This window comes from Bos taurus, chromosome 3 (genome assembly GCF_002263795.3).
Source record: "Bos taurus isolate L1 Dominette 01449 registration number 42190680 breed Hereford chromosome 3, ARS-UCD2.0, whole genome shotgun sequence".
In the NCBI taxonomy this organism is placed as follows: domain Eukaryota; kingdom Metazoa; phylum Chordata; class Mammalia; order Artiodactyla; family Bovidae; genus Bos; species Bos taurus.
The window spans coordinates 120,253,876-120,280,657 of record NC_037330.1 but is presented as its reverse complement, the minus strand read 5'-3'; the positions used below and the strand labels follow the sequence as shown (position 1 = coordinate 120,280,657).

At 53.5% G+C, this 26,782-nt stretch overlaps 1 protein-coding gene across 10 annotated transcripts in view; it reads right to left on the bottom strand.

The window, feature by feature from the left end:
- SNED1 (sushi, nidogen and EGF like domains 1) overlaps nucleotides 1-26,467 on the bottom strand; it is a 75,350-nt gene extending 48,883 nt beyond the window's left edge. For all 10 annotated transcript variants that reach the window (XR_003034130.2, XR_003034128.2, XR_003034129.2 and 7 more), the window contains exon 1: nucleotides 25,922-26,467. Coding sequence is in view for 6 of the 10 variants with exons in the window: in XM_024990344.2 (XP_024846112.1) it covers nucleotides 25,922-26,134 (213 nt within the window). In the remaining 4 variants the exon portion in view is untranslated. The remainder of the gene's footprint in view (nucleotides 1-25,921) is intronic.
- Nucleotides 26,468-26,782: the final 315 nt, after the last annotated feature.

Sequence of the window (26,782 nt, the reverse complement as noted above, 5' to 3'; positions counted from 1 at the left end):
GGCACTGCAAGCCCGGGGCTAAGATTAAGATGGCTTCTGACAGGGAACCAGGTTCTTGGCAGGAGTAAAGAAAAACTCTGCCTGGAGGAAAATGGCATCATCTGAGGCCTTGAGTTACTCCTGTAAATATTTGCCCAAATACAAACTCCAGGACACAGTCGAAGATGATCAGGCAGACAAGGAAGTGAGAACTGCTAATAGGAATAAGCAGAAGGAAGAGGGACAGCAGAAACTGGAATTACCAGACACGCACTCTAAAAGAGCAAACTTTACTATATTCAGAGAAATAAAGTGCGGGTTTTAAAGTTCCATCAAGAGACAAGCCAAAATAGTCTTGAAAAAGAATACCAACATTGCAGGATTTACACTTTCTGGTTTCAAGACTGACTGCAAAGCCATGGTAATCAAGACAGTGCGGCACCAGCACAAAGAAGGCAGACAGATGAGGGGGCACAGAGAGCCCAGAAGGCAGACAGATGAGGGGCACAGAGAGCCCAGAAGGCAGACAGATCAGGGGGGCACAGAGAGCCCAGAAGGCAGACAGATCAGGGGCACAGAGAGCCCACAAGGCAGACAGATGAGGGGCACAGAGAGCCCAGAAGGCAGACAGATGAGGGGGCACAGAGAGCCCAGAAGGCAGACAGATGAGGGGGCACAGAGAGCCCAGAAGGCAGACAGATGAGGGGGCACAGAGAGCCCAGAAGGCAGACAGATGAGGGGCACAGAGAGCCCAGAAGGCAGACAGTCAGGGGGCAGCACAGAGAGCCCAGAAAGAAGCCTCACATACATGGCCAGGTGATTTTCAAGGGTGCTAAGACCATCTGATGGAGAAAAGACGATCTTTTCAACAAACGGGACTGGGAAAACTGGATATTCTTCTGCAAAAGAATGAAATTAGATCCCTCCCTAACACCATTACAAAATTAACTGAAATGCATCAAGGGTCTATATATAAGAGCTAAAAATAGAAAACTCATTAAGAAAATGTAGGGCAAAAGCTTCACGACATTGGCTTTGGCAATGACCTCAAAGGCACAGGCAACGAAAGAAAAAGTAGACAAACTGGAATTCATCAAAATTAAAAACATTTTGTGCATCAAAAGATACTATCAGCAGAGTAAAAGGCCCCCCACAAAACAGAAAAATACTTTCGAATAATATATTTAATAAAGAAGGACTAAAGTAGTGAAGGTAAAATTAAAACTTGCTCTTAATTGATCTAACAGACAACAGTCTCTCTAAAATAATAAAACCAATAATGGATCCAATCATATGATATGTAAAAGGCGTGACAGCAACGACACAAAGGAGAGGGGTGATGAGCATTGTTTTGCTGTTACAAAGGCATCCACGCTCCCTGAGAAGTACTGTAGTGTCATTTGAACATATACTGGGACTAGTTGTCTTAACATAATTAAACAAAGAAGTCATTAGATTGAGGTGGCCCAATGTCTTGGCAGCCTATGTAGGCAAACCAAAACCTAAGCATGGCTCAAAATCTGCAAATAACACAATGTGATACATACATTAATAAATTGAGGAATAAAAATCATATGATCATTTCAGTAGATGCAGAAAATGCTTTTGACAAAATTCAAGACAAAGAATTCCCCCATATTATTCAATACAGTATTTGGAAGTCTTAGCCATAGCAATCAGACAAGAAAAAGAAATAAAAGGAATTCAAATTGGAAAGGAAGAAGTAAAACTGTCACAGTTTCCAGATGACATGATACTATATATTAGAAAATCCTAAAGATGCCACCAAAAACAATTAGAACTAATAAATTGACTCAATAAAGATGAATGTTACAAAATTAATATACAGAAATCTGTTGTGTTTCTATGCACTGACAATGAGCTATCAGAAAGAGAAGTTAAAACAACCCCCTTCATAGTTGCATCAAAAAGAATAAAATAGGCAGGAATAAATCTAATCAAGGAAGTAAAAGATCTGTACTCTGAAAACTATAGGACACTAATGAAAGAAACTAAACACAACACAAACAAATGGAAAGGCATACTGTGCTTATGGATCGGAAGGATTAATATTGTTAAAATAACAATATGACCCAAGGGAATCTACAGATTCAGTGCAATTCCTATCAAAAAAGCAATGGCAAATTTCACAGAACCAGATCACATAAATCTAAAATTTGTATGGAAACACAAAGGACTGTGAATCACCAAAACAATCTTGGAAAGAACAAAGGTCTAGGTTTCAAACACCCTGATTTCAAACTACACTACAAAGCTACAATAATCAAAGCAGGATGGCCCTGGCACAAAAGCAGACACTTAGATCAATGGAATAGAATGGGAGTCCATAAATAAATCCACACACACACGGTCAATTAATCTACAACAGAGCAGGCAAAATATAGAGAGAAGACAGCTTCTTCAATAAATGATGCCGGGAAAACTAGACAGCTACCTGCGAATGACTCAACTGGACCACTTTCTCACACCATATATAAAAATAAACTCGAAATGAATGAAAAATTTAAATGTAGGGCCTGAAGCCATAAAACTCCTAGAAGAAAACACAGGCAGTATACTCTCTGACATCAGTCTTAGCAATTCTTTTCTGACTCTGTCTTCCCAGGTAAGGGGAAAAAAGCAGAAATAGACAAATGGGACTCAAACTAAAAAGCTTTTACACAGCAAAGGAAAGTATAGGCAGGATGAAAAGGCAGCCTACTGAATGGGAGAAGATACTTGCAAGCTGTACATCCAACAAGGGGGTTAATATCCTAAATATACAAAGACCTCATAACTCAGTGTTGACAACAATCAAACAAAAAAGAAAACCAGATTTAAAAAATGGGCAGAAGACTTGAATAGATATTTTTTTAAAGAAGATATACAGATGACCAGTAGACACATGAAAAGATGCTCAACTTCACTGATAATCAAATAAATTAAAACCAAAATGAGTTATCACATCACACCTGTCAGAATGGCTATTGTCAAAAACACATAAAATTTATATTTTGGTGAGGATGTGGAGAAAAGGAACCCATGTGTACTGTTGCTGGGAATTTAAATTGATGCCGCTACTATGGAGAACAGTGTGGAGGTTACTCATAAAATTAAAATAGAATTACCATATAATCCAGCAATTACACTTTTGGGTATTTTCCCAAAGAAAACAAAAGTACTAATTTGAAGATAAGTGCAGCCTATGTTCACAGCAGCAGGATTTACAACAGACAAGATATGGAGGCAAAGTAAGCACTAACAGATGAATGGATGAAGGAGAAGGAGATACATAGTAACTGAATATCACCGAGCCCTAAGAAAGCAGGGAGCTTTGCCACTTGTTACCACACGGCTGGGCTTAGTGGGTGTTGAGTCAGATCTACAAGACAGTATCGTGTGGCTTCAGTTGTACGTGGAACTTACAGAAGCAAATGAGCAAACATAAACAAGCAGACTCGTGGGGACAAGCAGGCGGTTGCAGAGGAGAGGCGTGGTGGGGCAGCGAGTGACTCAGGTCAGGGGCTGAGAGGAGGTGCAGATTTCCGCTGCACAATACCGTGTCTCGGAGATGAGATGTGCAGCGTGGGGGACACAGTCAGCAACAGTGTGATAGCTTGGCGTGGTGACAGACGGTAAGTAGACTTGCAGTGGCGATCGCTTTGTAATGTACAGAAATAGTGAATCACCATGTTGCCTGTGGAAGTAACACTGCTGTACGCCAATCATTCAATTAGAAACACACACACACAAAGCCAGAAAGAGTGGAAGACAAAGTAGGAACAAAGAACCAAGGTGAGAAATAGAAAATGGTAACAGACGTGGTAGATGTTAAGCTAACCGTGTCTGTGGTCACCCTGAACATCAGTAGTCTAAAACCACCGGTGAAAAGACAGACTGTCGGAGTGGACCAAGAAACAAGACCTGACCATAAGCTGCCTACAAGACACTCACTCTACATATGAAGACCCACGTAGATGAAAGCTAAATGGACGGGGAAAGTCGTGTCATGCTGACAACAGTCAACAGAAAGCAAGAGTTGCTATATTTATCCCAAACAGATCTGACTTCAAAGCAAGCATAGTTATGAAGGATAAAGAATGGCATTCCATGATGATGAAAGGCTCAGTTCTCCAAGAAGATATAACAGTCCTTAACGTGTGTGCACCCAACAGCATTGAACTACACAAGGCAACAGCTGTCAGAGTTGCAAGGAGAGATGGACAAGCCCACCATTGTAGCTGGAGGTTTCCACACTCCTCCACCAGAAATGGATGGGCCTGGCAGGCAGAGGATCAGAAATGACATAGCCAAACTCAACAACACTATCAAAGTTAGATACAATCAACATACCACTTCCCCAAACAACAGCAGAATACACATTCTCCTCATGCTCACAAGGAGCACTCACCAACGTTCACAGACCACATCCATGGCCATAGAATGCACCTTAAAAAACCGAAAAGCATAAGAATTCTACATATCTGCTCTCAGACCGCACTGGAATTAAACTAGAAGTCAATAGCAAAACTAACTGGAAAAGCCCCAATTACATGGCGGTTACACAGCACCCTTCTAAACAACACATGGGCATTAAGAATGTCAGGAGAAGTTAAGAAACATTTGAGCTAAATGAAAATAAAAATTAATTTATCAAAAATTGTGAGATGCGGTGAAAACAGTACCAAGAGGGAAATGTAGAGCACTAAACGTGTATTAGGAAACAAGAAAAGGCTAAAAGCAATAATCTAAGTTTCTACCTTAGGAAGCTAGAAAAAGAAGAGCAGATTTAATCCAAAAAATCAGAATAAAAGAAGTAATAAGAATTACAGGGAAAATCAATGAAGTTGAAAATGGGTGATCAATTTAAAAAATCAACAAAGACAAAAGCTGGCTCTTTGAAGAGATGAATAAAATTGATAAGCCTCTAGCCAGGCTATCTATGAAAAAAAAGAAGACATAAATTACAGATATGAGAAATGAGAGGATATTAGTACAGATGCCGTGGAGATTGAAAGGATAATAAAGAGATAGGGGCTTCCCAGGTGGCACAGTGGTGGAAAAAATAACAAAAATCCCATCCACCTCCCAATGCAGGAGATGCAAGAGATGTGGGTTTGATTCCTGGGTGGAGGAGTTTCCATGGAGGAGGTAATGGCAACGCATGCCAGTGTTCTTGCCTGGGAAATCCCATGAACAGAGGAACCTGGCAGGCTACACTCCATGGGGTCGCAAAAAGTTGGACATGACTGAGCACACACACACACAATATGAAAAAAATCTATGACTATAAATTTGATTTAGAAAAGGCAGAGAAACCAGAGATCAAATTGCCAACATCTGTTGGATCATAGAGAAAGCAAGGGAAATCCAGAAAAACATCTGCTTCTGCTTCATTGACTACACTAAACCCATTAACTGTGTGGATCACAACAAACTGTGGAAAATTCTTAAAAAGATGGGACTACCAGTCCATCTTACCTGTCTCCTGAGAAACCTGTATACAGGTCAAAAAGCAGCAGTTAGAACCAAATATGGAACAATGGACTGGGTTCAAAATCGGGAAAGGAGTATGACAAGGCTGTATATTGTCACCTTGCTTATTTAACTTATATGCAGAGTACATCATGCGAAATGCCAGGCTGCATGAAGCCCAAGCTGGAATCAAGATTGCTAGGAGAAATATCAACAACTTCAGATATACAGATGACACCACCCTAATGGCAGAACATAAAGAGGAGCTAAAGAGCCTCTTGATGAGGGTGAAAAAGGAGAGTGAAAAAGCTGACTTGAAATTCAACATTCAAAAAAGATCATGGCATTTGGTCCTGTAACTTCACGGCAAATGGAAGAGAAGTGGAAGCAGTGACAGATTTTGTCTTCTTGGGCTCCAAAATCACTGCAGGTGGGGACTGCAGCCATTAAATTAAGAGATGCTTGCTCCTTGGAAGAAAAGTTGTGAGAAACCTAGATAGCATTTTAAAACGCAGAGACATCATTTGGTCAACAAAGGTCCATCTGGTCCAAGTTACGGTTTTTCCAGTAGTCATGTACAGATGTGAATGTGGTACAGATGTGAGTGTTGGGCCATAAAGCTGAGTGCTGAAGAACTGATGCTTCTGAATTGTCTAGTTGTTAAGTCGTGCCCGACTCTTTGCGACCCCATGAAGAAGACTCTTGAGAGTCCCTTGGACATCCAGAAGATCAAACCAGTCAATCCTAAAGGAAATCAACCCTGAATATTCATTGGAAGGACAATTGCTGAAGCTGAAGCTTGACTACTTTGGCCACCTGATGTGAAGAGCCAACTCATTGGAAAAGACTCTGATGCTGGGAAGGATTGAGGGCGAGGGGAGAAAAGGATGACAGAGGATGAGATGGTTGGATGGCATCATCGACACAATGAGCACACTCCAGGAGTTGGTGAAGGACAGGGCAGCCTTGCCTGCTGCAGTCCATGGGGTCGCAAAGAGTTGGGCATGACTTAACAATTAAACAACAACAACAAATTTGATACCAAGTTTGGTAAAGTACAATGGACTGATTCCTTGAAAGGCATAATCTGCCAGTGCTCACACAAGGAGAAACAGACAATCTGGATAGGCCCATGTTTATTAGAGGTACTGAATCAATGAGGACAGCCTTCTCCAATGGAAACCCCAGGGCGTGCACTGGTGAATCAATGAGGACAGCCTTCTCCAATGGAAAACACCGAGCCCAGAGGAGTGCACTGGTGATACTGAATCAATGAGGACAGCCTTCTCCAATGGAAAACACCGAGCCCAGAGGAGTGCACTGGTGAATTCTCCCAAACATTTAAGAAAAAATGATACAGACTTTCTACCATCTCTCTTAGAGGACAGAAGCTGAGGTATTACTTCCCAAGTCATTCTATGAGGCCAGCATCATCCTAAGATCAAAACTAGACAGAGACATTCCAAGAAAAGAAGACCAGAGACCAATATCTCTTATGGATATAGATATACAAATCCTCTACAAAATATTAGCAAATCAAATCCAACACTGTATAGAAAGAATTATATACCACAACCGTACCTGGGATTTATCTTAGACATGCAAAGTTGGTTTGACATTCAAAAATCAATTGATTTGATTGATCACATTACAAGGCTCAGCTGGTAAAGAATCCGCCTGCAATGCGAAAGACCTGGGTTCGATCCCTGGGTTGGGAAGATCCCCTGGAGAAGGAAAAGGCTACCCACTCCAGTATTCTGGCCTGGAGAATTCCATGGCCCATACAGTCCATGGGGTCGCAAAGAGTCAGACATGACTGAATGACTTTCACCAACTAAGAGGTTCAAAAAGAAAAATCACATGATCATATTAATAGATGCATAAAAAGCATTTGTCAAAATCCAGCACTCATTCATGATAAGGCTTTCAGTAGTCTAGGAAGATGGGGAACCTGCTCAACGTGATAAAGATAAACGATGTCTATAAAAAAAACCCTGCAGCTAACACCATACTTACTGTTGAGAAACTAGACCTTCTCCCGCTAAGGGAAGGTACCAGGTAGGGATTTCCCCTCATCAGTCCTTTCCGGCATCGTACTGGAAGTTCTACTAATGCAGTAAATAAAGGAAATAAAAAGTCCAGCTCTGTGAAGGCTAGTATCAAGAGAGTGGGAAGAAAAGACTGACTTGGAGAGAATATTTGCAAACATGATAAAGATTTATTCAAAATATAGAAGAACTCTCAAAACTAAACAATGAGAAAACAGACAACCTGGTCAAACACTGGCCAGAAGCCTCACAGACCCCTCAACCAAACTAGATGTGCAGATGGCGAATGCGCACACGGAAAAGATGCTCCACCTCGCAGGCTACCAAGGAAACGCAGGTCAGAACACAGCGAGACAGCACTGCACACCTGTCAGCACGGCCAGGACCCAGAACACTGCCAGCGCCAGGGCTGGGAGGAGGCGGGGCAGCGTTTCTCTTTCGTTGCTCATGGGGCAAAAGTAAAACGACGCAGCCATTTTGGAACACAGTTGGGTGGTTTCTTGGAAAACTAAACATACTCTTACCACGTGATCCACTAGTTGTGACTCTTAGAATTTAGCCAAAAGAGTTGAAAATTGTTGTCCGCACAGATACCTGCACACTGATGTTTACAGCAGCTGCGTGCAGAACTGCCCAAACTTGGAAGCAGCCAAGATAACCTTCAGTAGATGAACAAATAATTAAACTGTGGTCCATCCAGGCAGCAGAATATTACTCAGCACTGAAAAAAATGAGCTGTGAAATCATGAAAAAATATAGATGAAACCTACATGCATATTAAGTAAAAAGTCAGGCTGAAAAGGCGACATGGTGTGATTCGAACAGTATGACACCCTAGCAAAGGCAGCACTGTGGAGGCGGTAAAACGAGGGCGGTCGCGGGGCTGGGGGAGGGGCGCTGCCCCGACTCGAGGGACAGCAGCACGAGACATTGGTCCAAACCACAGGACGCACAGCGCCAAGAGTGGCCTGAATCAAACTGCAGACGTCCGCGTAGGTTCATCAGTTACAATAAAGGTACCCTCTGGTGGAGGACGCTGATAAAAGGGAGGTGGTCGACGAGGGGGGCACAGGGCATATGGGAAGTCTCTGTACCATACTCTCAATTTTTCTCTGAACTTAAAACTGCTGTAAAAAATGGTTTTTAGAAAAAGACAACCCAATAAAAGAGGGCAAAGGGCTTGAATAGGCATTTCTCCAAAGAAGATATACAAACGGCCAATAACCACATGAAAAGATGCTCAGCATCATTAACTGTCAGGGAGGTGAAACTCAAAACCACAGTGAGAAGGACTTTGCTGGTGCTCCAGTGGCTAAGACTCTGTGCTCCCAAAGCAGCGGGCCCAGGTTCAATCCCTGGTCAGGGAACTAAACCCCACGTGCCACAACTAAAGATTCTGCAGGCTGAAACTACCATATAAATAAAAATAAAGAAATAAGATATTAAAGAAAACCCAGTTGAGATACTACTTCATAGCCCCTAGGGTGGTGATCATGGGGAAAAAATAGATCACAATAAATGTTTGTGAAGATATGAAGACACTAGAACCCTCACATACCCTTGGTGGAATGTAAAATCGTGCAGCCACTGTGGAAAATAGTATGGTTAATCACAGAAGAACTCCACGCCCTAGCAATTCCACACCTGGGACTACATCTGTGTACATACAAGAGAGCTGGAAACATGTCCACACACAAGTGTGTACACAGATGTCCTTATAGCACCATTAACAGTAACCAAAGGAGCAAGCAGTCCAGGTTCGCATCAGTGAAGGAGCGGATAAATTACGAATAAATGGAACATTTCTGGCAAATGAAAGAAATGAAGTACTGACACTGCCCACAACGTGAGTGGACCTTGAAAACATTAAGTGAAAGAAGCAGTCACAAAAGGCAGGATGATTCTGCTTATGCAGAACATGCAGAGTAGGCAAATCCATCGACACAAGGTAGATTAGTGATTGCCCAGGTCGGGGGCGCACTAAGAAGCTGGACGGTGGTAACTCGGGGTGCAAGGTTTCTTTTGGGGTGAAGACAATATTCTAAGAGCGATTGTGGTGACGGACATACAGTTCTGAAAATACATGAAAAGCCACTGAAGTGTAAGAGGGTGAATTGCAGGCTTGCTGTTCAGTCCCTAAGTCTTCTCCGACTCTTTGCGACCCCATGGACTGCAGCAGGCCAGGCTCTGCTGTCCTTCACCATCTCCCAGAACTTGGTCAGATTCATGTCCATCGAGTTGGTGATGCCATCCTACCATCTCATCCTCTGCCACCTGCTTCTCCTTTTGCCTTCAATCTTTCCCAGCATCAGAGTCTTTTCTGATGAGTTGACTCTTCACATCAGGTGGCCAAACTATTCGCACTTCAGTTTCAGCATCAGTCCTTCCCGTGAATATTCAGGATTGATTTCCTTTAGGATTGACTGGTTTGATCTCCTTGCAGTTCAAGGGACTATCAAGAGTCCATGGTCTGCAACACCACGGTTCGAAAGCATGAATCTTCGGTGCTTAGCTTTCTTTATGGTCCAGCTCTCACATTCATACATGACTAATGGAAAAACCATGGCTTTGACCGTATGGACCTTTATCGACACAACGAATGTCTCTGCTTTTTAATACTCTGTCTAGGTTTGTCATAGCTTTCCTCCCAAGGAACAAGCGCAGATTTTAATTTCACGGCTGCTGTTACCATCTGCAGTGGTTTTGGAGCCCAAGAAACTTAAGTCTGTCACTGTTTCCACTTTTCCCCCTTCTATTTGCCGTGCAGTGATGGGACCGGATGCCATGATCTTAGTTTTCTGAATGTTGAGTTTCAAGTCAGTTTTTTCACTTTCCTCTTTCACTATCATCAAGAGGCTCTGTGGTTCCTCTTTGCTTTCTGCCATTAAGGTGGTGTCTTCTGCATATCTGAGGTTATTGGTGTTTGTCCCGGCAATCATGATTCCAGCTTGAGCTTTATCCATCCCCGCATTTCTCATGATGTACTCTTCATATAAGTTAAATAAGCAGGGTGACAATATACAGCCTTGATGTACTCCTTCCCAGTTTGGAACCAGTCTGTTGTTCCATGTCCAGTTCTAACTGTTGCCTCTTGACCTGCATACAGGTTTCTCAAGAGACAGGGAAGGTGGTCTGGTATTCCTGTCTCTTTAAGAACTTTCCACAGTTTGTTGTGATCCACACAGCCAAAGGCTTTACTGTCATTAATGAAAGGAAAAGTAGATGTGTTCCTGGGACTCGATGGCTTTCTCCATCACCCAGTGAATGTTGACAATGTGTTCTCTTGTTCCTCTGCCTCTTTGAAACCACATTTGTAATCTGGAAGTTCTCAGTTCACATACTGCTTAAGCCTAGCTGGAAGAAGTTTGAGCATAACCTTGCTAACGTGTAATGAGTGTGGTTATATGGCAGTTTGAACATTCTTTGGCATTGCCCTTCTTCGGGATTGGAATAAAAAAGAATAAAAAAGAATACTGGAGTCGGTTGCCATTTCATTCTCCAGTGGACCACGAGTTTTCAGAACTCTTCACCGTGACCTATCTGTCTTGGGTGGCTCTGCACGGCATCCATAATTTCACTGAGTTACATGCGTCCCTTCACGGGGCTTCCCAGCTGGCTCAGTGGTAAAGAATCCACCTGCTAATGCAGGAGACACAAAACATGGGGTGGATCCCTGGGTGGGGAAGATCCCCGGAGGAGGGAATGGCAACCCGCGCCAGGATTCTTGCCTGGAGGATCCCATGGACGGAGGAGCCTGGCGGGCTTCAGTCCCTGGGATCACAAAGAGTCGGACAGCACTGAGCGACTGAGCACACCGCTCAAGTCCCTTTGCCACAAGACTGTGATCCATGAAGGGGGAATTGTAGGGTATGTGAATTCTATCTCGGTGGTGAAGATGAAAGAGAAAGAAAGAGAGACGTGAGAAGGAGAAGGGGCAGGCGGGGGCTGCCTCGCAGGGAGCGGGGAGGAGGGGCCGCGCTCTGCCCGCCCCCTCGAGCCCCCGCGCTAGGGTTAGGGCGGGTCCGCTGCGGGCCCCTGACTGCCGCGCTCCGGAGGGAGCAGAAGATGCCTGAGTCCGTTTACTGGGGCTTAGACGGGTTTGCAGCGGGGACAGGACCCCGTAGGTGGATCTGGGCCACGTGGCCCCCGTGTGTGAACGTGAGACCGCCCCTGCACGTCTCTCGGGGAAGTGTCTGGGGTCTCCTCTGAGGGGCCCCGCAAGTGCAGAGGGGCGGGCGGGCAGCACAGACCCCTCCCATCCCGACCCCAGCGCCTGCAGCAGCAGGACTCGGAGTCGGGAGCCCAGCGCAGGCCCACGTCCTTGCCCAGCGCGCCCCCTGCCCGAGTCAGTGCCCGCTGCATCCTGTGTAAAACGGGGCGCTGCCGCTCCCCGTGAGAGCTCGCAGGAGCGGAGCGTGACCCGTGGGGTTTGTGACTCTGTCCCCCCCACCCCCCACTGGGGCCGACTTGAAGGGCCAGCAGGGTGGGTGGCCAAATCAGGAAGGTGGACAGGCCAGGGGCCGGCTCGGTTCCACCGAGAACAGCGGCAGCTGCCCTGGGGGGCTCAGCTCCACCCCAGCACCTGGAGCATAGCCCTGGCTTGGCGGGACCTCGAGTTTCAGGGGATTCCCCGAAAGCCTGCCTGATTCACACACGGTGCAGCTAAGCCGGACCGGATGGTGTCCACTAGGGGGCAGCAGCCGTCCAGCCTCAGCCCCTTCTAGGGAAGGGCGATGGGCAGACCCATCCCGCTCCAGCCGCGACCGCGGGGCAGGGGGCTCTGAGGGTCCAGACACGCAGGGTTTGTCCTGACCCGCGGCGGTGGTAGGGGGGCGGGGGCTGCTAAGGGTCTGCAGGAGGGTCTGCTGACTGCTGTGTGCAGGGCCAGACGATAAATACTCTCATCCGGGACCACAGTCTCCATCGCACAGGCTGCACTGTTCCTTTCCTTTGTTTTTACAGCCCTTTAAAAATAGCTGTGTTTCCACTTGTTCACATGCCGACCGCCTGCTCAGAGCCCTGGTGGCCACCACGCGCCCACGGTCACTGCCTGACCTTGCAGAAAGGTCTGCAGCCCGTGTCCGGGGGCTGCTGCCCCTGGACGAAGGGGGCCCCTCAATGGGCCTGTTGCTGTGGCAATGGACGGCGGCGGCTGGTCTCCCGGCTGGGGCCCTCAGGTGGGTACCCAGGGGTGTCTGTTCTCTGATGGTACTGGTGGGGATGCCCCAAGGTCCTCCTGGGGCCAGAGACACGGCCACCACCACGGACTCCGCGAAAGGAAGGGCTCTGTGCCAGGCAGCAAAGCCACCGCCACTTTCCAGGCCTGTGGGCACAGACGCTGGCCCGTTGTGGCCGGGGTGGGCGCTCACTACTGTCCATATGCTTCCACGATGTTGCTGCCCTTCAGCCTCACCTGCCCGCTCTGGCCACGGCACTGCCACCGTCCACCCCCTGGAACTCTGTGTCTGGCAGTGATGCGGGGGGCTTCTCACAGGCACCCCCGCCTCTGCAGAGGTTGGAGTCAGCAGTCCAGTGGGCACCCCGCCTCCCCACCCTCTGAGGGCACCTGGTGTCACGAGCCCGAGGCCAGCCGCCTCAAGATCACCCCAAGGTCTTCTGCCCCATCCACCCCTCCGGCCCTGTTTGCTCAGAGAACGCGACCCCAGGAAGGGTCTGGCTCCCTTTGGTGGCCCTCTGGGCAGGGGCCGGGGCGAAGGGGGGCATCCCTCTCCCTGACCGCAGAGCCACCCAGCCTGGCTGCTGAATCCCGCTGGCCTGCTCGGGTCGCACACTGCCCTGCTGCGCCTGCTGCCCCGGTGCGGGCCCCACCCCCACAGGAAACACGCCAGTGTGCCTTTGTCTCCCGGACAGCAATGCACACTTGGCCTCAGGGTCCGCTGTGTGTGGTGACTGAGGCCACCAGTGCTGGGCGACATGGCCTTGGTCCTTAGCCACACCAGTGGGCCAGGAGGTCTGAATCGAGTTTAACAGACCCTGGACGAGAGCCCGAGTCCCCCAGGTCTGCAGGCAGGGACGGTGATGGGGGGATGGGCCAGGGGTCTGCCTGTCCCGGGGGGCTCCTCAGTGTAGGCCGGGAGCTGCCTCTGTGATCCCTGGGGGGGGTGGCTGAGGTCAGCGGGCGGTCTGCCCACTGTCGTGGGTCCTGGTGGACGGAGGCCTGGCCATGGAGCACTCCGGCCCCTGTGGGATCCAGCTCAGCCGCCTGCACCTGTCCCGCTGCTCGAGTCCTGAGGGCAGCAGATCGCCTGGGTTTGGCCCGAAGAATCAGAGAGGCGGGCAGATGGGCAGACTCAGGTGGAGCCAGAGGGGAGGTGGGCCGGGAGGGAGGCGGTCTGCATGCCTTGCTTGTCTGCTCCCCGCCTGGGCTGGGTCTTGAGTTTGTCTTTGTAGAGATTGGCCTTGGACAAAGTGTGGTCTCCGCTGGGGACAAAGGCAGGCTTGCCACAAGAGAGGTGGCATCCCTGGGCCCAGGGTTTCCTGGCTGTGATGCAGGCCCACAGTCTGGGTTCCATCTGCCTGGGCCCCTCTGTGTGGCCTCATGGGACTCAGAGAGCCAGGGACACCAATGCAAACCACATGGTGTGTGCTTGCTTCGCCAGGGTTCCTAACAGCCGACGGGGAGCCCTGGGCCTGGGCCGTCTCCAAGGAGCAGTGACAGGCTGATGCTGGCACGTCAGGAAGGTACCATCAAACCCCAGAGCTCAACAGTTTTATGTTAATAACCTTGAAATTGTATATAAAATGGATATTCCCCCGAGAAAAACAGCTTACCACATGTGAGTGGAAACAGACAACCTATTTTTTAATATATGATCATAAAGAAATCGAATTAGTGTTCAAAATTTTCCCACCAAGAAAGCTCTAGGTCCAGGTGGCAGCTCCAGTGAGTTCTACCAAACATCCAGGAGGTAAGCCCAGAGGCACATGGACTCTTCCAGACAGAACAGCTCATTCTACAAGGCTTGCATGACCTTGATGGTAAAAGTTAACAAGGCCAGTCAATAATGGGCCAATGGCACATATAAAATCTGCTGAAATATTAATGCATTATTAGCAAAATGAATCCAGCAATATATAAGTTGGATAATCATTACGAATTTGGATTTTTGTTAGGAATACAAGTGTGCCTTTACATTAGAAAATATTAATTTAAATGACCGATTTAACAGGTTAAATGTGAAAATCATATAATCATCAATCATCTCTGTAGGCATAGAGATGGTATCTAGTAATAGCCAACATCCACATGTGAAAAATTCCCCAAATATGAGAATAGGAATATGACTATCCCTGGGAATCTCCAGGCAAGAATACTGGAGTTGGTAGTCATGCCTTCCTCCAGAGGATCTTCCCAACCCAGGGATCGAACCCACATCTCTTATGTCTCCTGCATTGGCAGGCAGGTTCTTTACCACTACGCAACCAGGGAAGCCCGTGAAGGGACATCCTAACATGATAAAAGGGCATCTTGAGAGCAAACAGGAAGAAGCAACACGTTTAGTGGTGAAACTTGGACCACTTCCTTTTTCAGACCCTGCTAACACTACATCTGCTGGACACAGATATCCAGCCAGCACAGCAAGGCAAAAAATGAGCCCAAGTGTAAAATGATTAGGGATGAAGAAACACCACAGTCACCAGTTGCAAATGCCATGAACACGGATGTGGAAAACCCAAAAGAATCTGGATAAGGTAGTAAAATTAATAAGAGGTTTGGTCTGGTTTCAACTATAATATTAGAAAAGGTAAGAGCTCAACTGAGATTCTGCATTAACAGAAGTAAGTAGAAAAGAAACGAAGTAAAGACGCCATCTATATAGTACAGAAAATATCAAGTCCTCAAGGATAAGTCTAACCAAAAAACATGCAGGTCTTCCCTGCCATCAATTATAAAACTGTCCTGAAAATATTGGAGACAATCTAAATAGACACAGAGAAGTGCCCGAGCGTGTGCACCCTCAGGCAAGGGAGGCGGCCGAAGGGGCTACTTTCCTTCAAGTGGAGTCATGTGCCTGCTTCACGTGTGCGTGTGCCGGGGCACAGGTGTGAGCGACCAAGCCACACAGCCATGAGGCTGTTGGCGGGTGGGAGGATGACTGGAAATGTATTCATGCCTTGGGGGGAATTTTAAAAATCAGGCACAGAAACCTCTGACCATAAAAATAAAGATGGGTTCATTTACCACGTTAAACTCAAGCGTGTCTATTCACCCAAGATGCCACTATAGAGAGAGAAATAGGCGCAGAAAAAAAGGGAAAATCTATTTGCAACACTTGTGACCCAGTGAAGATACAGACTCCCATAAAGTAACATGAAAAAAGCAAACTCAGTGGAAAAGAGAAAAGACTTTGTGCATTTACGAATGAGGAAATCCAGTGCTCAGCCTCAGGAATGAAAAAGAACATCAGGACCGCATTTTCACCCACCCACACCACTGGGTCAGGGTTGGAGTGGCAGGTGCGCCCCTCTCCCTCCAGGGCCCACCCTTACGCCAGCGCCCACATGCACCCAGACATGTGTTCACGGACTTTCACAAACAGCACCAGTAGGAATGGTCTAAAAGTAGGGACAACCCCAAAAGCCCATTGCAGTGAAACTGATGAACAACTTGATCTAGGTATTAATAGTTAAAATATATTTTTAAATATTAAATAATATATTTTAATTATCAGTTCAGTCACTCAGTCGTGTCTGACTCTCTGCGACCCCATGGACTGCAGCATACCAGGCCTCCCTGTCCATCACCAACTCTCGGAGCTTGCTCAAACTCATGTCCATCGAGTCACTGATGCCATCCAACCATCTCACCCTCTGTCGTCCCCTTCTCCTCCTGCCTTCAATCTTTCCCAGCATCAGGGTCTTTTCCAATGAGTCAGCTCTTCGCATCAGGTGGCCAAAGTATTTGAACTTCAGCTTCAGCATCAGTCTGGTTTGATCTCCATGCAGTCCAAGGGACTCTCAAGAGTCTTCTCCAACACCACAGTCCAAAAGCATCAATTCTTTGGTGCTCAGCCTTCTTTATAGTCCAACTCTCACATCCATACATGACCACTGGAAAAACCATAGCCTTGACTAGACGGACCTTTGTTGACAGAGTAATGTTTCTGCTTTTGAATATGCTACCTAGGTTGGTCATAACTTTCCAAGGAGTAAGTGTCTTTTAATTTCATGGCTACAGTCACCATCTGCAGTGGTTTTGGAGCTCAAGAAAATAAACTCTCTCACTTTTCCATTGTTTCCCCATCTATTTGCCATAAAGTGATGGGACCAGATACCATGATCTTAGTTTTCTGAATACTGAGTTTTAAGCCAGCTTTTTCACTCTTCACTTTCACTTTCATCAAGAGACTCTTCAGTTCCTCTTCACTTTCTGCTGTAAGGGTGGTGTCATCTGTATATCTGAGGTTATTGATATTTCTCCCCGCAATCTTGATTCCAGCTTGTGCTTCATCCAGTCTGGCATTTCACATGATGTACTCTGCATAGAAGTTAAATAAGCAGGGTGACAATATACAGCCTTGATGTACTCCTTTTCCTATTTGGAACCAGTCTGTTGTTCCATGTCCGGTTCTAACTGTTGCTTCTTGACCTGCATATAGATTTCTTAGAAGGCAGGTCAGATGGTCTGGTATTCCCATCTCTTGAAGGATTTCCCACAGTTTGTTGTGATCCACACAGTCAAAGGCTTTAGGGTAGTCAATGAACCAGAAGTAGATGTTTTTCTGGAACTGTCTTGCTTTTTCGATGATCCAACGGCTTTTGGCAATTTGATCTCTGGTCCCTTTTCCTTTTCTAAATCCAGCCTGAACATCTGGAAGTTCTTGGTTCACATACTGTTGAAGCCTGGCTTGGAGAATTTTGAGCATTACTTTGCTAGCGTGTGAGGTGAGTGCAATTGTGCAGTAGCTTGAACGTATTTTAATTATAAATAGGTAGACAGAATATGAATGGAGGAACCCAAACAATTTGGAGGAAGGCAAGTGCAGGACTACGACCTCAGCCCGGATGCGGGGGCGTGGTCAGGGCGATGGGCCCGGGCGAGGGCGTGGCGAGGCGAATGTGAGGGGCGTGGTCTGGGAGGGCGTGGCGAGCGTGGGGGCGTGGCGTGGCTGGTTGGCGGGGCGCGGCCTGCGCTCGGAGCCGCGCACTGGCGCCGGTGCGGCTCCGTGCCTGCGTTTAGGTAAACGGAGTGGAGGGTGAGGAACCGCGCTGGAGGGGGACGCAGTTAGGAGGGCAGGAGGCCAAGGCCGTGGCCGCAGGGTCCCGGGACTGGGCCACCTGCCGGAGGACCTGCCCGCTCGCCCGGCCCGCATCCGGCACCAGCCCCATCCGCTCCCGCCCCGAGCTGGCCCGGCCGCGTGGCTCCGCCGACGCTCCGCCAAGTTTCCTTCCTGCCTTTGAAGCCCGGGCTCAGGTGCGTGCGGCGTGTGCAGAGGCCTCCGGCCTGCCCGCCAGCACTTGGCCGCCTCCGGCTCCCGTCTCGGGCCCGCCTCAGATGGCTGCCGCCCTTCCCACGGGGTGTGGGCCAGGAAGGAGGCAGAACAAGCCGGCCCTGTTCCGCTGCCAGGGCCCAGCAGGGCCGGGACCGCGGTGGGGAGGCGCGGGCCCCGTGTTGAGCGGCCAGGCCGCTGGCCAGCGCTCCCACCTGGACAGGACCGTCCTCGGACTTCTTTTGTCCAGAGAAGAACATCCCCGGGCGGGGCAGGGTCCGGGGGTGCGGAGACCCCTGCGGGGGCCCCTGTCCACCCCACCCTGTGATTCCTCCCCTTAGGGGCCTGCGAGTGCAACCTCCACAAGAGGTCAGTCTTAGTATTTTTTTTCTACTTGCGCCAGCGCTTGGTAAAACACACAACAGAGACAGGAAAACAGGAGAAAGGATTCGACCGGGACCGCCTGCGAGGGCCCACGCCTCCTCAGCCGCTGATGGATCAGAAACCCAACATGGAACTGGCTGTTTGCTGGGGTCCTGCACCCACCGTCCCTCAGGGCCTGAAGCCAGCCGGGGTGGGGGCCTGCCTGCTTCCCCCACCTAGGGATGCTGGCAGAAAGGCAGGGAGACACCCCCGGGGCAGGAAGGGAGCAGGGCACTTGGGAGCGGCCTGCAGGACTTTGGCTCCGAAGCCCCTTCTGCCCCCCACTTCCCTGCAGTTCCTGACGTCCAGGGCCTCCCTGTGGCCACCCTCCGGTCTTCCCAAGCCCAGGCCTCGAGGGCAGTGCTGGCTTTGCTGTGCTCGCCCACAGTAGGGTCCTCCTCTCTAGGGGTCTAAGCACTGGCCCCCCGAGCTGGGGCTGGCTCCCAGGCTGCCCCGTGAAGGCAATGTGGATGGAGCCGACCATGTGGAGTGGGCAGCCGCAGGTGCTGACTCCTCGCCTAGGACCCTGGCAGGCGAGGATCTTGGTGGGGGAGTCGCTGGTCCCTTGGGACAGACCCAGGGTCATGTGCAGCAGGAAGGTGGCCCGTGGGGCATGAAGGAGGCCTGCCCTTGACTGGGGGTGTATGTGGCCAGGAAGGGGGCTGGCAGCAGGGCTGGCCCTCCCCTGACCCAGGAGAAAGTGCAGAGACCACCTGGAGGCATTTCCGACTTGGATAAAGCGGGGAAGGAGCGGAAATGTCCTGGAGACTCTTTCAGAGGCCACTTGCAGCTGAAATTGTGGGACGTGTGTCTGGCTGGTCCCTGAGCTGGGCAGTTTGGGGCTGGCTGGAGCCACCCTTGCAGGGTAGCGGCTGCTCCGGACTGGGCGGGCCAGCCGGGAGGGGAGCCGGGGTCCCGCAGCTACAGCACCCAGCTCTGCAAACATCAGATCACAGAGGGCGGGGCCTCGGTTCCTGCTTTGACATCTCTGCCAGAAATAAAACAATAAAGCCCCGAGGCCTTTTATAAGCTTGTTTTGAAAAATGTAGGCATGTCTTTTATTTCCTGGCAGCTTTCTAGGGAACCAGGATTCCTTCCACAAGCACAGCTGGGGACTGGGGTCCTGCTCACAGGACAACTGTGGGCTGGGCCCGGAGCCCTGGGCAAGGTGGGGCCCTGGATACCAGAGCCTGCAGAGGAGAGGCTGGCCCTCCCTAAGCACCCCATGTGCCGGGCGGGCCTCTTCTGGCCTCAGGAGTGCCAGAGCGGACTGAGGGGGTTGGAGCCGCTGCCATGGTACCAGGGTGAGGCCTGGGGATGGGCAGAGGGCTGGCGTCAGGCCCCGCAGTGGGTGGGGGGTTGGAGAGAGTCCCCCAGAGGGTGGGTTGGAAGAGAGCCCTCCCCCAGGCCCTCCTGGGCTGCACACCCTGCCCCTCCTCCGCTGTCCAATCAGGGCCTCCCCGTGACTACCCTCTGGTCTCCTCCCAGGCCTCGTGGCCCTGCCTGTGGCCCTGAGCCCAGGCCTTGAGCCCCTCCACCAGGGCGGCCTCTTCAGGAAGGCCAGGCCCTGTCCTGAGCCTCCTGTAGGCCTCACCGCCCCTCCCCTGCCCCCACGCCCCCCACCAGACCACAGCTCCTGCTCCCCGCCACCAGCAAAGCCACCTTCTTCCCTCATCTGCCATCCCTCGGCCAGGTGTCCCCCAGGACAAGATCCCAAGTCCCCAGGGGCCCTGGACACTGCGGGGACAGCAGCCTGCACCCAGCACAGCCTGACCTTGCTGCCCTGAGCTCCGTAGACACCCCCCACCCCAGATGTCGCCTCTGAGTGCAGACCCGGTGTGTCTGCTCCCACACCCTGCCAGGCGCACTCGGGACGGCGGTCACTCCTCCGGGATCCCAGCCCCCACCTCCAGCAGACCTCTGGGCTGCCCCCTCTTCCAGGAGCAGGTGGCAGGGCATGTCTGGCTCTGGACTCAGACCCTGGAGCAGCTCAGAGGACAGCGTGCCCCTCCTGTGGCCCCGGACTCAGCCCCGGCGCTCAGACTGAGCCCTGGAGCTGGGAGCAGAGCGCTGGTTTGCACACAGTGGGGTGAGCGGCGTGCCCGGTTTGTAGAGGGCTAGTCACAGACCTGAGGTGTTGAGGCTGGGCCCCCATGCAGGAGGTATGGGGGTGTCCAGCTGGGCAGCTGCCCAGTCTCGGAGCTACAGGAGCGGTGTCCTCCTGCTTCTGTCCCTGGGCCTGCCCACTGCCCCCATGCCATCATCAGCTGGACCACAGGTGCCCTGTGTGGCCTGGAAGCTGGGGGGCCAGAGCAGTGCCCTCCAGGCTGACTCAGTTCAGGCGAGGAGCCCCCTTCACCCCAGAGGAGGGTGTGGATGAGGAACTTGTTGTAAGAAAAGGAAAGAACCAAAGGCCTGGACAAAGGTGTGTGAGCTGGACGTGCACTCAAGCATCCCAGGAAGCACTGAGGCTGCCGCACTGCCCACAGCTCGTGACCAACAAAAATTACGGTCAGTGGCGCTGGCGATAACAATCCTGTCTGCCAGCGCAAGAGACATAAGAGACGGGGGTTTGATCCCTGGTTGGGAAGACCCGCTGGAGGAGGGCATGGCAACCCACTCCAGTATTCTTGTCTGGAGAATTCCATGGACAGAGGAGCCTGGGGGGCTACAGTCTACAGAGTCGCAAAGAGCCAGACACGACTGAAGTACAGCGCTCATAGCCACAGGATGGAATATTACACTGTCAGCAGAAGCAGGTTTGCACAGCAAATTTGAGGCACTGGAAAATGCTCGTGGTATAACACTGAAAGAAGTGTGCCGAATGGGAACTTGTATGACAGGCAGCCCCAAACACACTCGACAACACACCAGAAGGGATTTTGCCAAAACATTCAGTGTGCTTGCTTCGGAATGATGGGATTGGGGTGTATCGTCCCGAAGATGAGAAGATGAACACCCGACATAAGGCTGCTTCTAGGAGCTAACTCTCCTCCAGGGGCTGGGTGAGCACCGCGAACAAACGAGACAAAAGTTATTTTAAAACTGAAAATTAAACAGTGCGGCTGGTTTGTGTCCCCTCCTTGACTCAGCTCTGGGGCTCCATCAAGGTTTCGAGATGAACGCATAAAAGTGAATTATCAGAAAGTCCATAGTGAGTGAACGGTGGGTTGTCCGGGGCAGTGTGGCCAGCTGGCCGCTTCTAGCATCATAGCCCCCAAGAGCTGGGACAGGGCCACCTGCGCTCTCCCAAGCAGGGCAGGCTAGCCTCCTGGTGAGGGTGGCAGGGTGCGTGCCCGGGGCTCCGGGGTTCCCATGGGAAGGCGTTCCCAGGGGAACGAGGTGTCTGTCAGACTCACAGGACGCCTATAAGACACTGCTCACACTTTGGATCCACACTCGGCAAACGCTAGGATTCTGCCCTGCCTGCGTGACCGTGTTCCCTCTCCTGCTGCACAGACAGGTGTTTCCTGAACCGTGAAAGGAGCTTGCAGCAGTGACGGCCTTCACCCCGAAGCCAACAATGCGTCCATCCCCCCGGCAGGGACGATCCCTGCGGAGGACACGCACGGCGACCCAGCACTGGGCACGCAGAGCGTCCTCCGTGTGCATGCTGCGTCGCGCATTCACTCACGCCGGTGTGAACCCACTGGCTTCTCTTTACTTAACGGACTCAAGGCTGTCATTCCCACTGTTTTAATGCCTCACTCGTCCTCTGCGGCCACCGAGAGCCCCCAGCCGACAGCCTCTGTGCCCTGTCGCGGAGTCCTGATCATCCGTGGGTCACACGCCTCCTTTCTGGAGTGAGATTTCCCAGATTCATTTTCTTCTTTCCTGTGGGTGTCTGGGAGCCAGGATCCGGGCACTGGGCCTCTGAGTGGCCAGGGGGTCATGACTCCCTGCACTTCCCTCAGTGCATGATGTCCCCATGCACCTCCGCGCGCGCCCCCATCACAGTGTGCAAAGACAAACACACTTGTGTGGCAGCCTTCTGGCGGTCCTGATCCAGAGCAGGGTCACTGGGCTGCCCCGCGACACTCGCTTCCTCGACCGCTGCTGGCTCCCCGTCCTCCCCGGGCACCAGCAAGAAGGGGGCATCGGGAGGGGCCTGGCCAGGACCCTCCCTGCCCACCGGGGACTCATGCGTTTCTAAGCAGAGCTCAGCGGCCAGCTCTGCCTCCGTCTCACTGGTTTTGTCTGGGGGTCAGGTGGGTCTTGCAGACGTTTGGTGGGCAGATGCCGTGACAGGGCCAGCTGGACACCTGTCACTGGCGGGACAGGCTTGCAGAGCTGGGGGACCAGGCTCTCGGTGGAAGCCCCTCCCCTGGGTGGGTGGTCCGGGAGAGGCTAGGTGGGACTGTGCCCCAGGTGGGGCTGCCAGCGGGCCAGCAGATGCCAGGTGTTGAGCTAGCCCTTCCTGGGGCACCAGCCAGGGCACAGGCCAGGTCGACAGCCAGCAGGACTCGCCTGGGGCTCACAGGGCTCACTGCCCTCCTCGCCCACACGCTCCAGCTCCCACCCAGGGCTGGCCCCCGGGAACTGGCACCAGGGTGCCCCAGAGACCAGGACGGGGAAGACCCACGTTCGGTAGTCCAGGGGGTCACAGCTCCACAGGTGAGTGGCCAGGAGGGGCTGGAAGAGCCTCTGGGGGGTGGGCGGGGGCACACCAAGGTAGGGGGTGTACCACCTTGGGCACCACCCCCAACAGCTGTCTTAGAGACACAGCCACAGACCCCACGTCCACATCTCAGCCAGCGCACCCTAGCAGCAGACTGTGGGCCCTCCCAGGGTGCCCAGCACCTTCACAGATGCTGCCAGCCTGGCACTCCCTCCTGGGGGAGGGAAAAGAATCACTGCCTGAGGTGCTAGTGGGCGCCTGATGCCAGAGGAGCCAAGATCTCCCTCTGCGGCCTTCGGGGGGCTGCAGCTGGGGGCTTCTGCAGGGGCGTGGGGCCTCCGGCCACCACCGGGCCCTCTGAGGGTGTCTCAGCCCTCACACCGCCCCGAGTGGGCCCTGCCCCTTGGCCAGGCTGGCAGGCCAAGGTGCAGCCTCTTGTCTGGCTCCTGGTGAGGAGGGTTCCCCTCCACAGGGCGGCTGCCACCACCATGCCCGCTGGCAGTGTTGGCCTGGTCTGTGCTGAGAAGGGACTCTCGACAGTTCTCACAGCCTGATAAGTGCCGGCTACAGCTGCTGTGGCAAGATGAGGGGGCTTCCCAGAAGGGGGCCACCCCGTATGCAGCAGCACCGGGTCCGTTTCTCAGCAGAAAGCAGGGTCATGGTGTGAGCAGGGCCATGGTGTGAGCAGGGTCACAGTGTGGGCAGCGTCACGGTGTGGGCAGGGTCACGGTGTGCACAGGGTCACGGTGTGGGCAGCGTCACGGTGTGGTCAGCGTCACGGTGTGGGCAGCGTCACGGTGTGGTCAGCGTCACGGTGTGGTCAGCGTCACGGTGTGGGCAGCGTCACGGTGTGGGCAGCATCAGGGTGTGAGCAGGGTCACGGTGTGAGCAGGGTCACGGTGTGGGCAGGGTCACGGTGTGGGCAGCGTCAGGGTGTGGGCAGCGTCAGGGTGTGGGCAGGGTCACGGTGTGGGCAGCGTCAGGGTGTGGGCAGGGTCACGGTGTGGGCAGCGTCAGGGTGTGGGCAGGGTCATGGTGTGCGCAGTGTCACAGTGTGCGCAGGGTCACGGTGTGAGCAGGGTACAGTGTGGGCAGCATCAGGGGCTGGGGCCTGCCTTCACCCACCTGTGTGCTCTCCCACTCCACAAACCGGCTCTTTGCGGAGCACTGGCTGGGGATAAGGGGGCAGAGGCCGGGGGCAGGGGCCCAGCCCTGGAGGGCTCTCCCTCAGCCCGGTGCTGGGCTGGGGGCTGGCCCGGAGGCGTCCACTCGGACGCAGCCGTCTGACCTACTTGTTTCGGAATCCCTTCCCTTCTCTGCCCTCAGTTCTAACCCTCTGCCCCGCTCCCTGCTCCGTCACGGGGCGCAGCAGTTATTTCAGGCAAGTGTCCTCGGGAGTCCGACTGTCTTCCCGGCGGAGCAGAGACAATGTGACGTGGGCCCTCTGTCCCCACGGCAGGTGTCGGGTCGTGTCAGTTTTGGGAGACAGAGCCTCTGGAGACACATATTTTGTTATGAACCGCAGGGCTGGTTTCTCCTGAACCCACGGGTCTTGCTAGCAGAGCTCTCCCCTTCAGAGCCCTTGCTCCCAGTTGTTTTGGCAGGGGTAGGTGTTTTTGGTGAGGCGGTTAAGAGAGTCAACTGTTTTAATCATGTTTTCACCTGTGACTTGGAGCCAGGTGGCTGAGCCTGGCCCGCGTGCTCAAGGAGCACTTGGACAGAATGCTCTGGAAAGATGGTGCCAGCGTGGGTTTTCCCACTTCTAGGGTGTATGGGCCTCCCTGGCTCCCAGAGACCCAGAGCTGCCCGCCCGCCCCGTGCTTCCGGAAGTCAGCCCGGCCCCTCTGTCCAAGGCCGGGCCCAGAGGGACGTTCAGTGGGTGGCACCGAGAGAGAATGGCTGTCCCCTCCCACCCGAGGCATCGGAGCAGCCCAGGCGGGAGAGGAAGAGGGGATGTGGGCTGAGCTGGGGTCAAGAGGGGCGGTGCTGATGGGGGTGAGTGACGGGGGAGGTGCTGATGGGGGTGAGTTGACGGGCGCGGGGGCGGGGGGGGGCGCGGAGGGAGGGAGGCTGGCGGTGGAGGGGGTACTGGAAGGGGCTGGCGGGAACCGGGGTGGGAGGTTACAGGACTTCAGCCCCGCCCAGCACTTTTCCAGCCAGGATTTGGGGGACAGCGGGGTGCTGGCGCATGGCCCCCACCCCCCCACCCCCCGAGTGAATGCTCGATGCAACCCTGAGGCGCAACATTTCATTCCCTCGGTGGCCTGGGCCCCCCGCCCCCGGAGCGGAGGTGCTGTCCTTGGGTCTAGCCACCCCTACTCTCCTGCGCTCCCTCCGGGTGTCCCGGTGTGACGGTCTGGGCCTGAGTGGTCCCCCAGGCCCAGGAGAGTGACCGGGGGCTCAGAGAGGACCAGCCTGCCGGGTTCCCCAGAGCGCCCCTGAAGATCCCGGCAGGCCCCAGCCTCGGGGCAGTGGGCCTCAGGTGCCAAGCGCACGCGGGCCGTGTGGTCCTCAGAGGGGCTGGGACCTTGGCAGCCAAGCCAGGAACTGAAGGGGGGCGCGCCCCACTGGGAAATGCAGGACGCGCCGGCCCGCTGCCGCAGCGCTGTCGGTGAAGCACGCAGGACAGCCGACGGCCCACGCTGCGCAGGGTCGGCCCGCGACCCCAGCGCCGGGCGGTCGGGCAGGGAAAGGGGCAGCGGCGAGGCCCAGGTGGCCGGCCGGAGCTCGCATCCCCGCCCCGCCCGCCGCTCCCTCGGGCCGCTGTCCGGCCTTGGCCGCCGGAGGAGGAAGCGCTGTCCTCACTCCACCTCTGGCCGCCGCGGTGCCAAGTTGCTGGCGGCGGCGGGAGTCGGGGCGGCGGGCGGCGGGCAGCGGCCGGGGCGCAGCGCCCTCCCTGGCGCCCCCCGCGGGCTCGGGTTACTCACGTAGAGGCCGGAGTGCTCGGCGCCGAAGAACGGGAAGAGCACGGAGAGCGGCCGCAGCCCAGAGCCGCCGTCGTCCTGCTTGGGAGTGACCGCGTCGCCGCGCTCCGTGCCGAACGGGTAGAAGTCGGCGAGGGCCACCGCGCCGCGCGCCCCGCGCGCCCCGAGCCCCAGGGCCGCGGCCAAGAGCAGCGCCCAGGTGGCGCCGCGCAGCATCGCCGGGGGTCGGCGGGCGGGGACGGAGCGGGGACACACACAGCGGGGACGCGAGCCGGACACAGCGGGGACGGAGCGGGGACCCAGCGAAGACACAGCAGGGACAGAGAGGCGACGAGGCGGGGACGCAGGGGGACGGAACGGGGCTTTGCGGTCAGCGCGGGACGGAGCGAGGCCGCGGTGGGGAGTGACCCGCAGGGCCGGGCGGGCGTGCGGGCAGCGCGGCCGCGCCGTAGGTAGGTGTACTCCCGGGTCGCGCCCGCCCTGCCGGCAGGGCCGCGCTCGGGTCGCCTCTTTCGGAGGAAGGCGCCGGGCGGGACCGCGCTGGAGGCCGGACCCGCCCCTGTGGCCGCGATTTAAATATCCAGCCGGCGGTCACTCGGGCCTGGGCGGGGCCGGGGCCGGGCCATGCAAATTAGGCGGCTCTTAAAGCGTCAGGCCGACGGCGGGCCCAGCCCTCGCCCAGCGCCCCCGGAGTGGCCCACCCCTTCCTCCTCCGTGGGTCCCCTGCCGCCCGCGTGGGGCCAGCCCAGAGGAAGCGACTTGTCCACAAAGAGGTCCCGGAACAGACCCTCAGGCCTGCATGGGTTACTGGGCCTGGGGGGCAGGTTTCCCCCGGGGTGGGGGCGGCCTTTTCAGGCCCCTGAC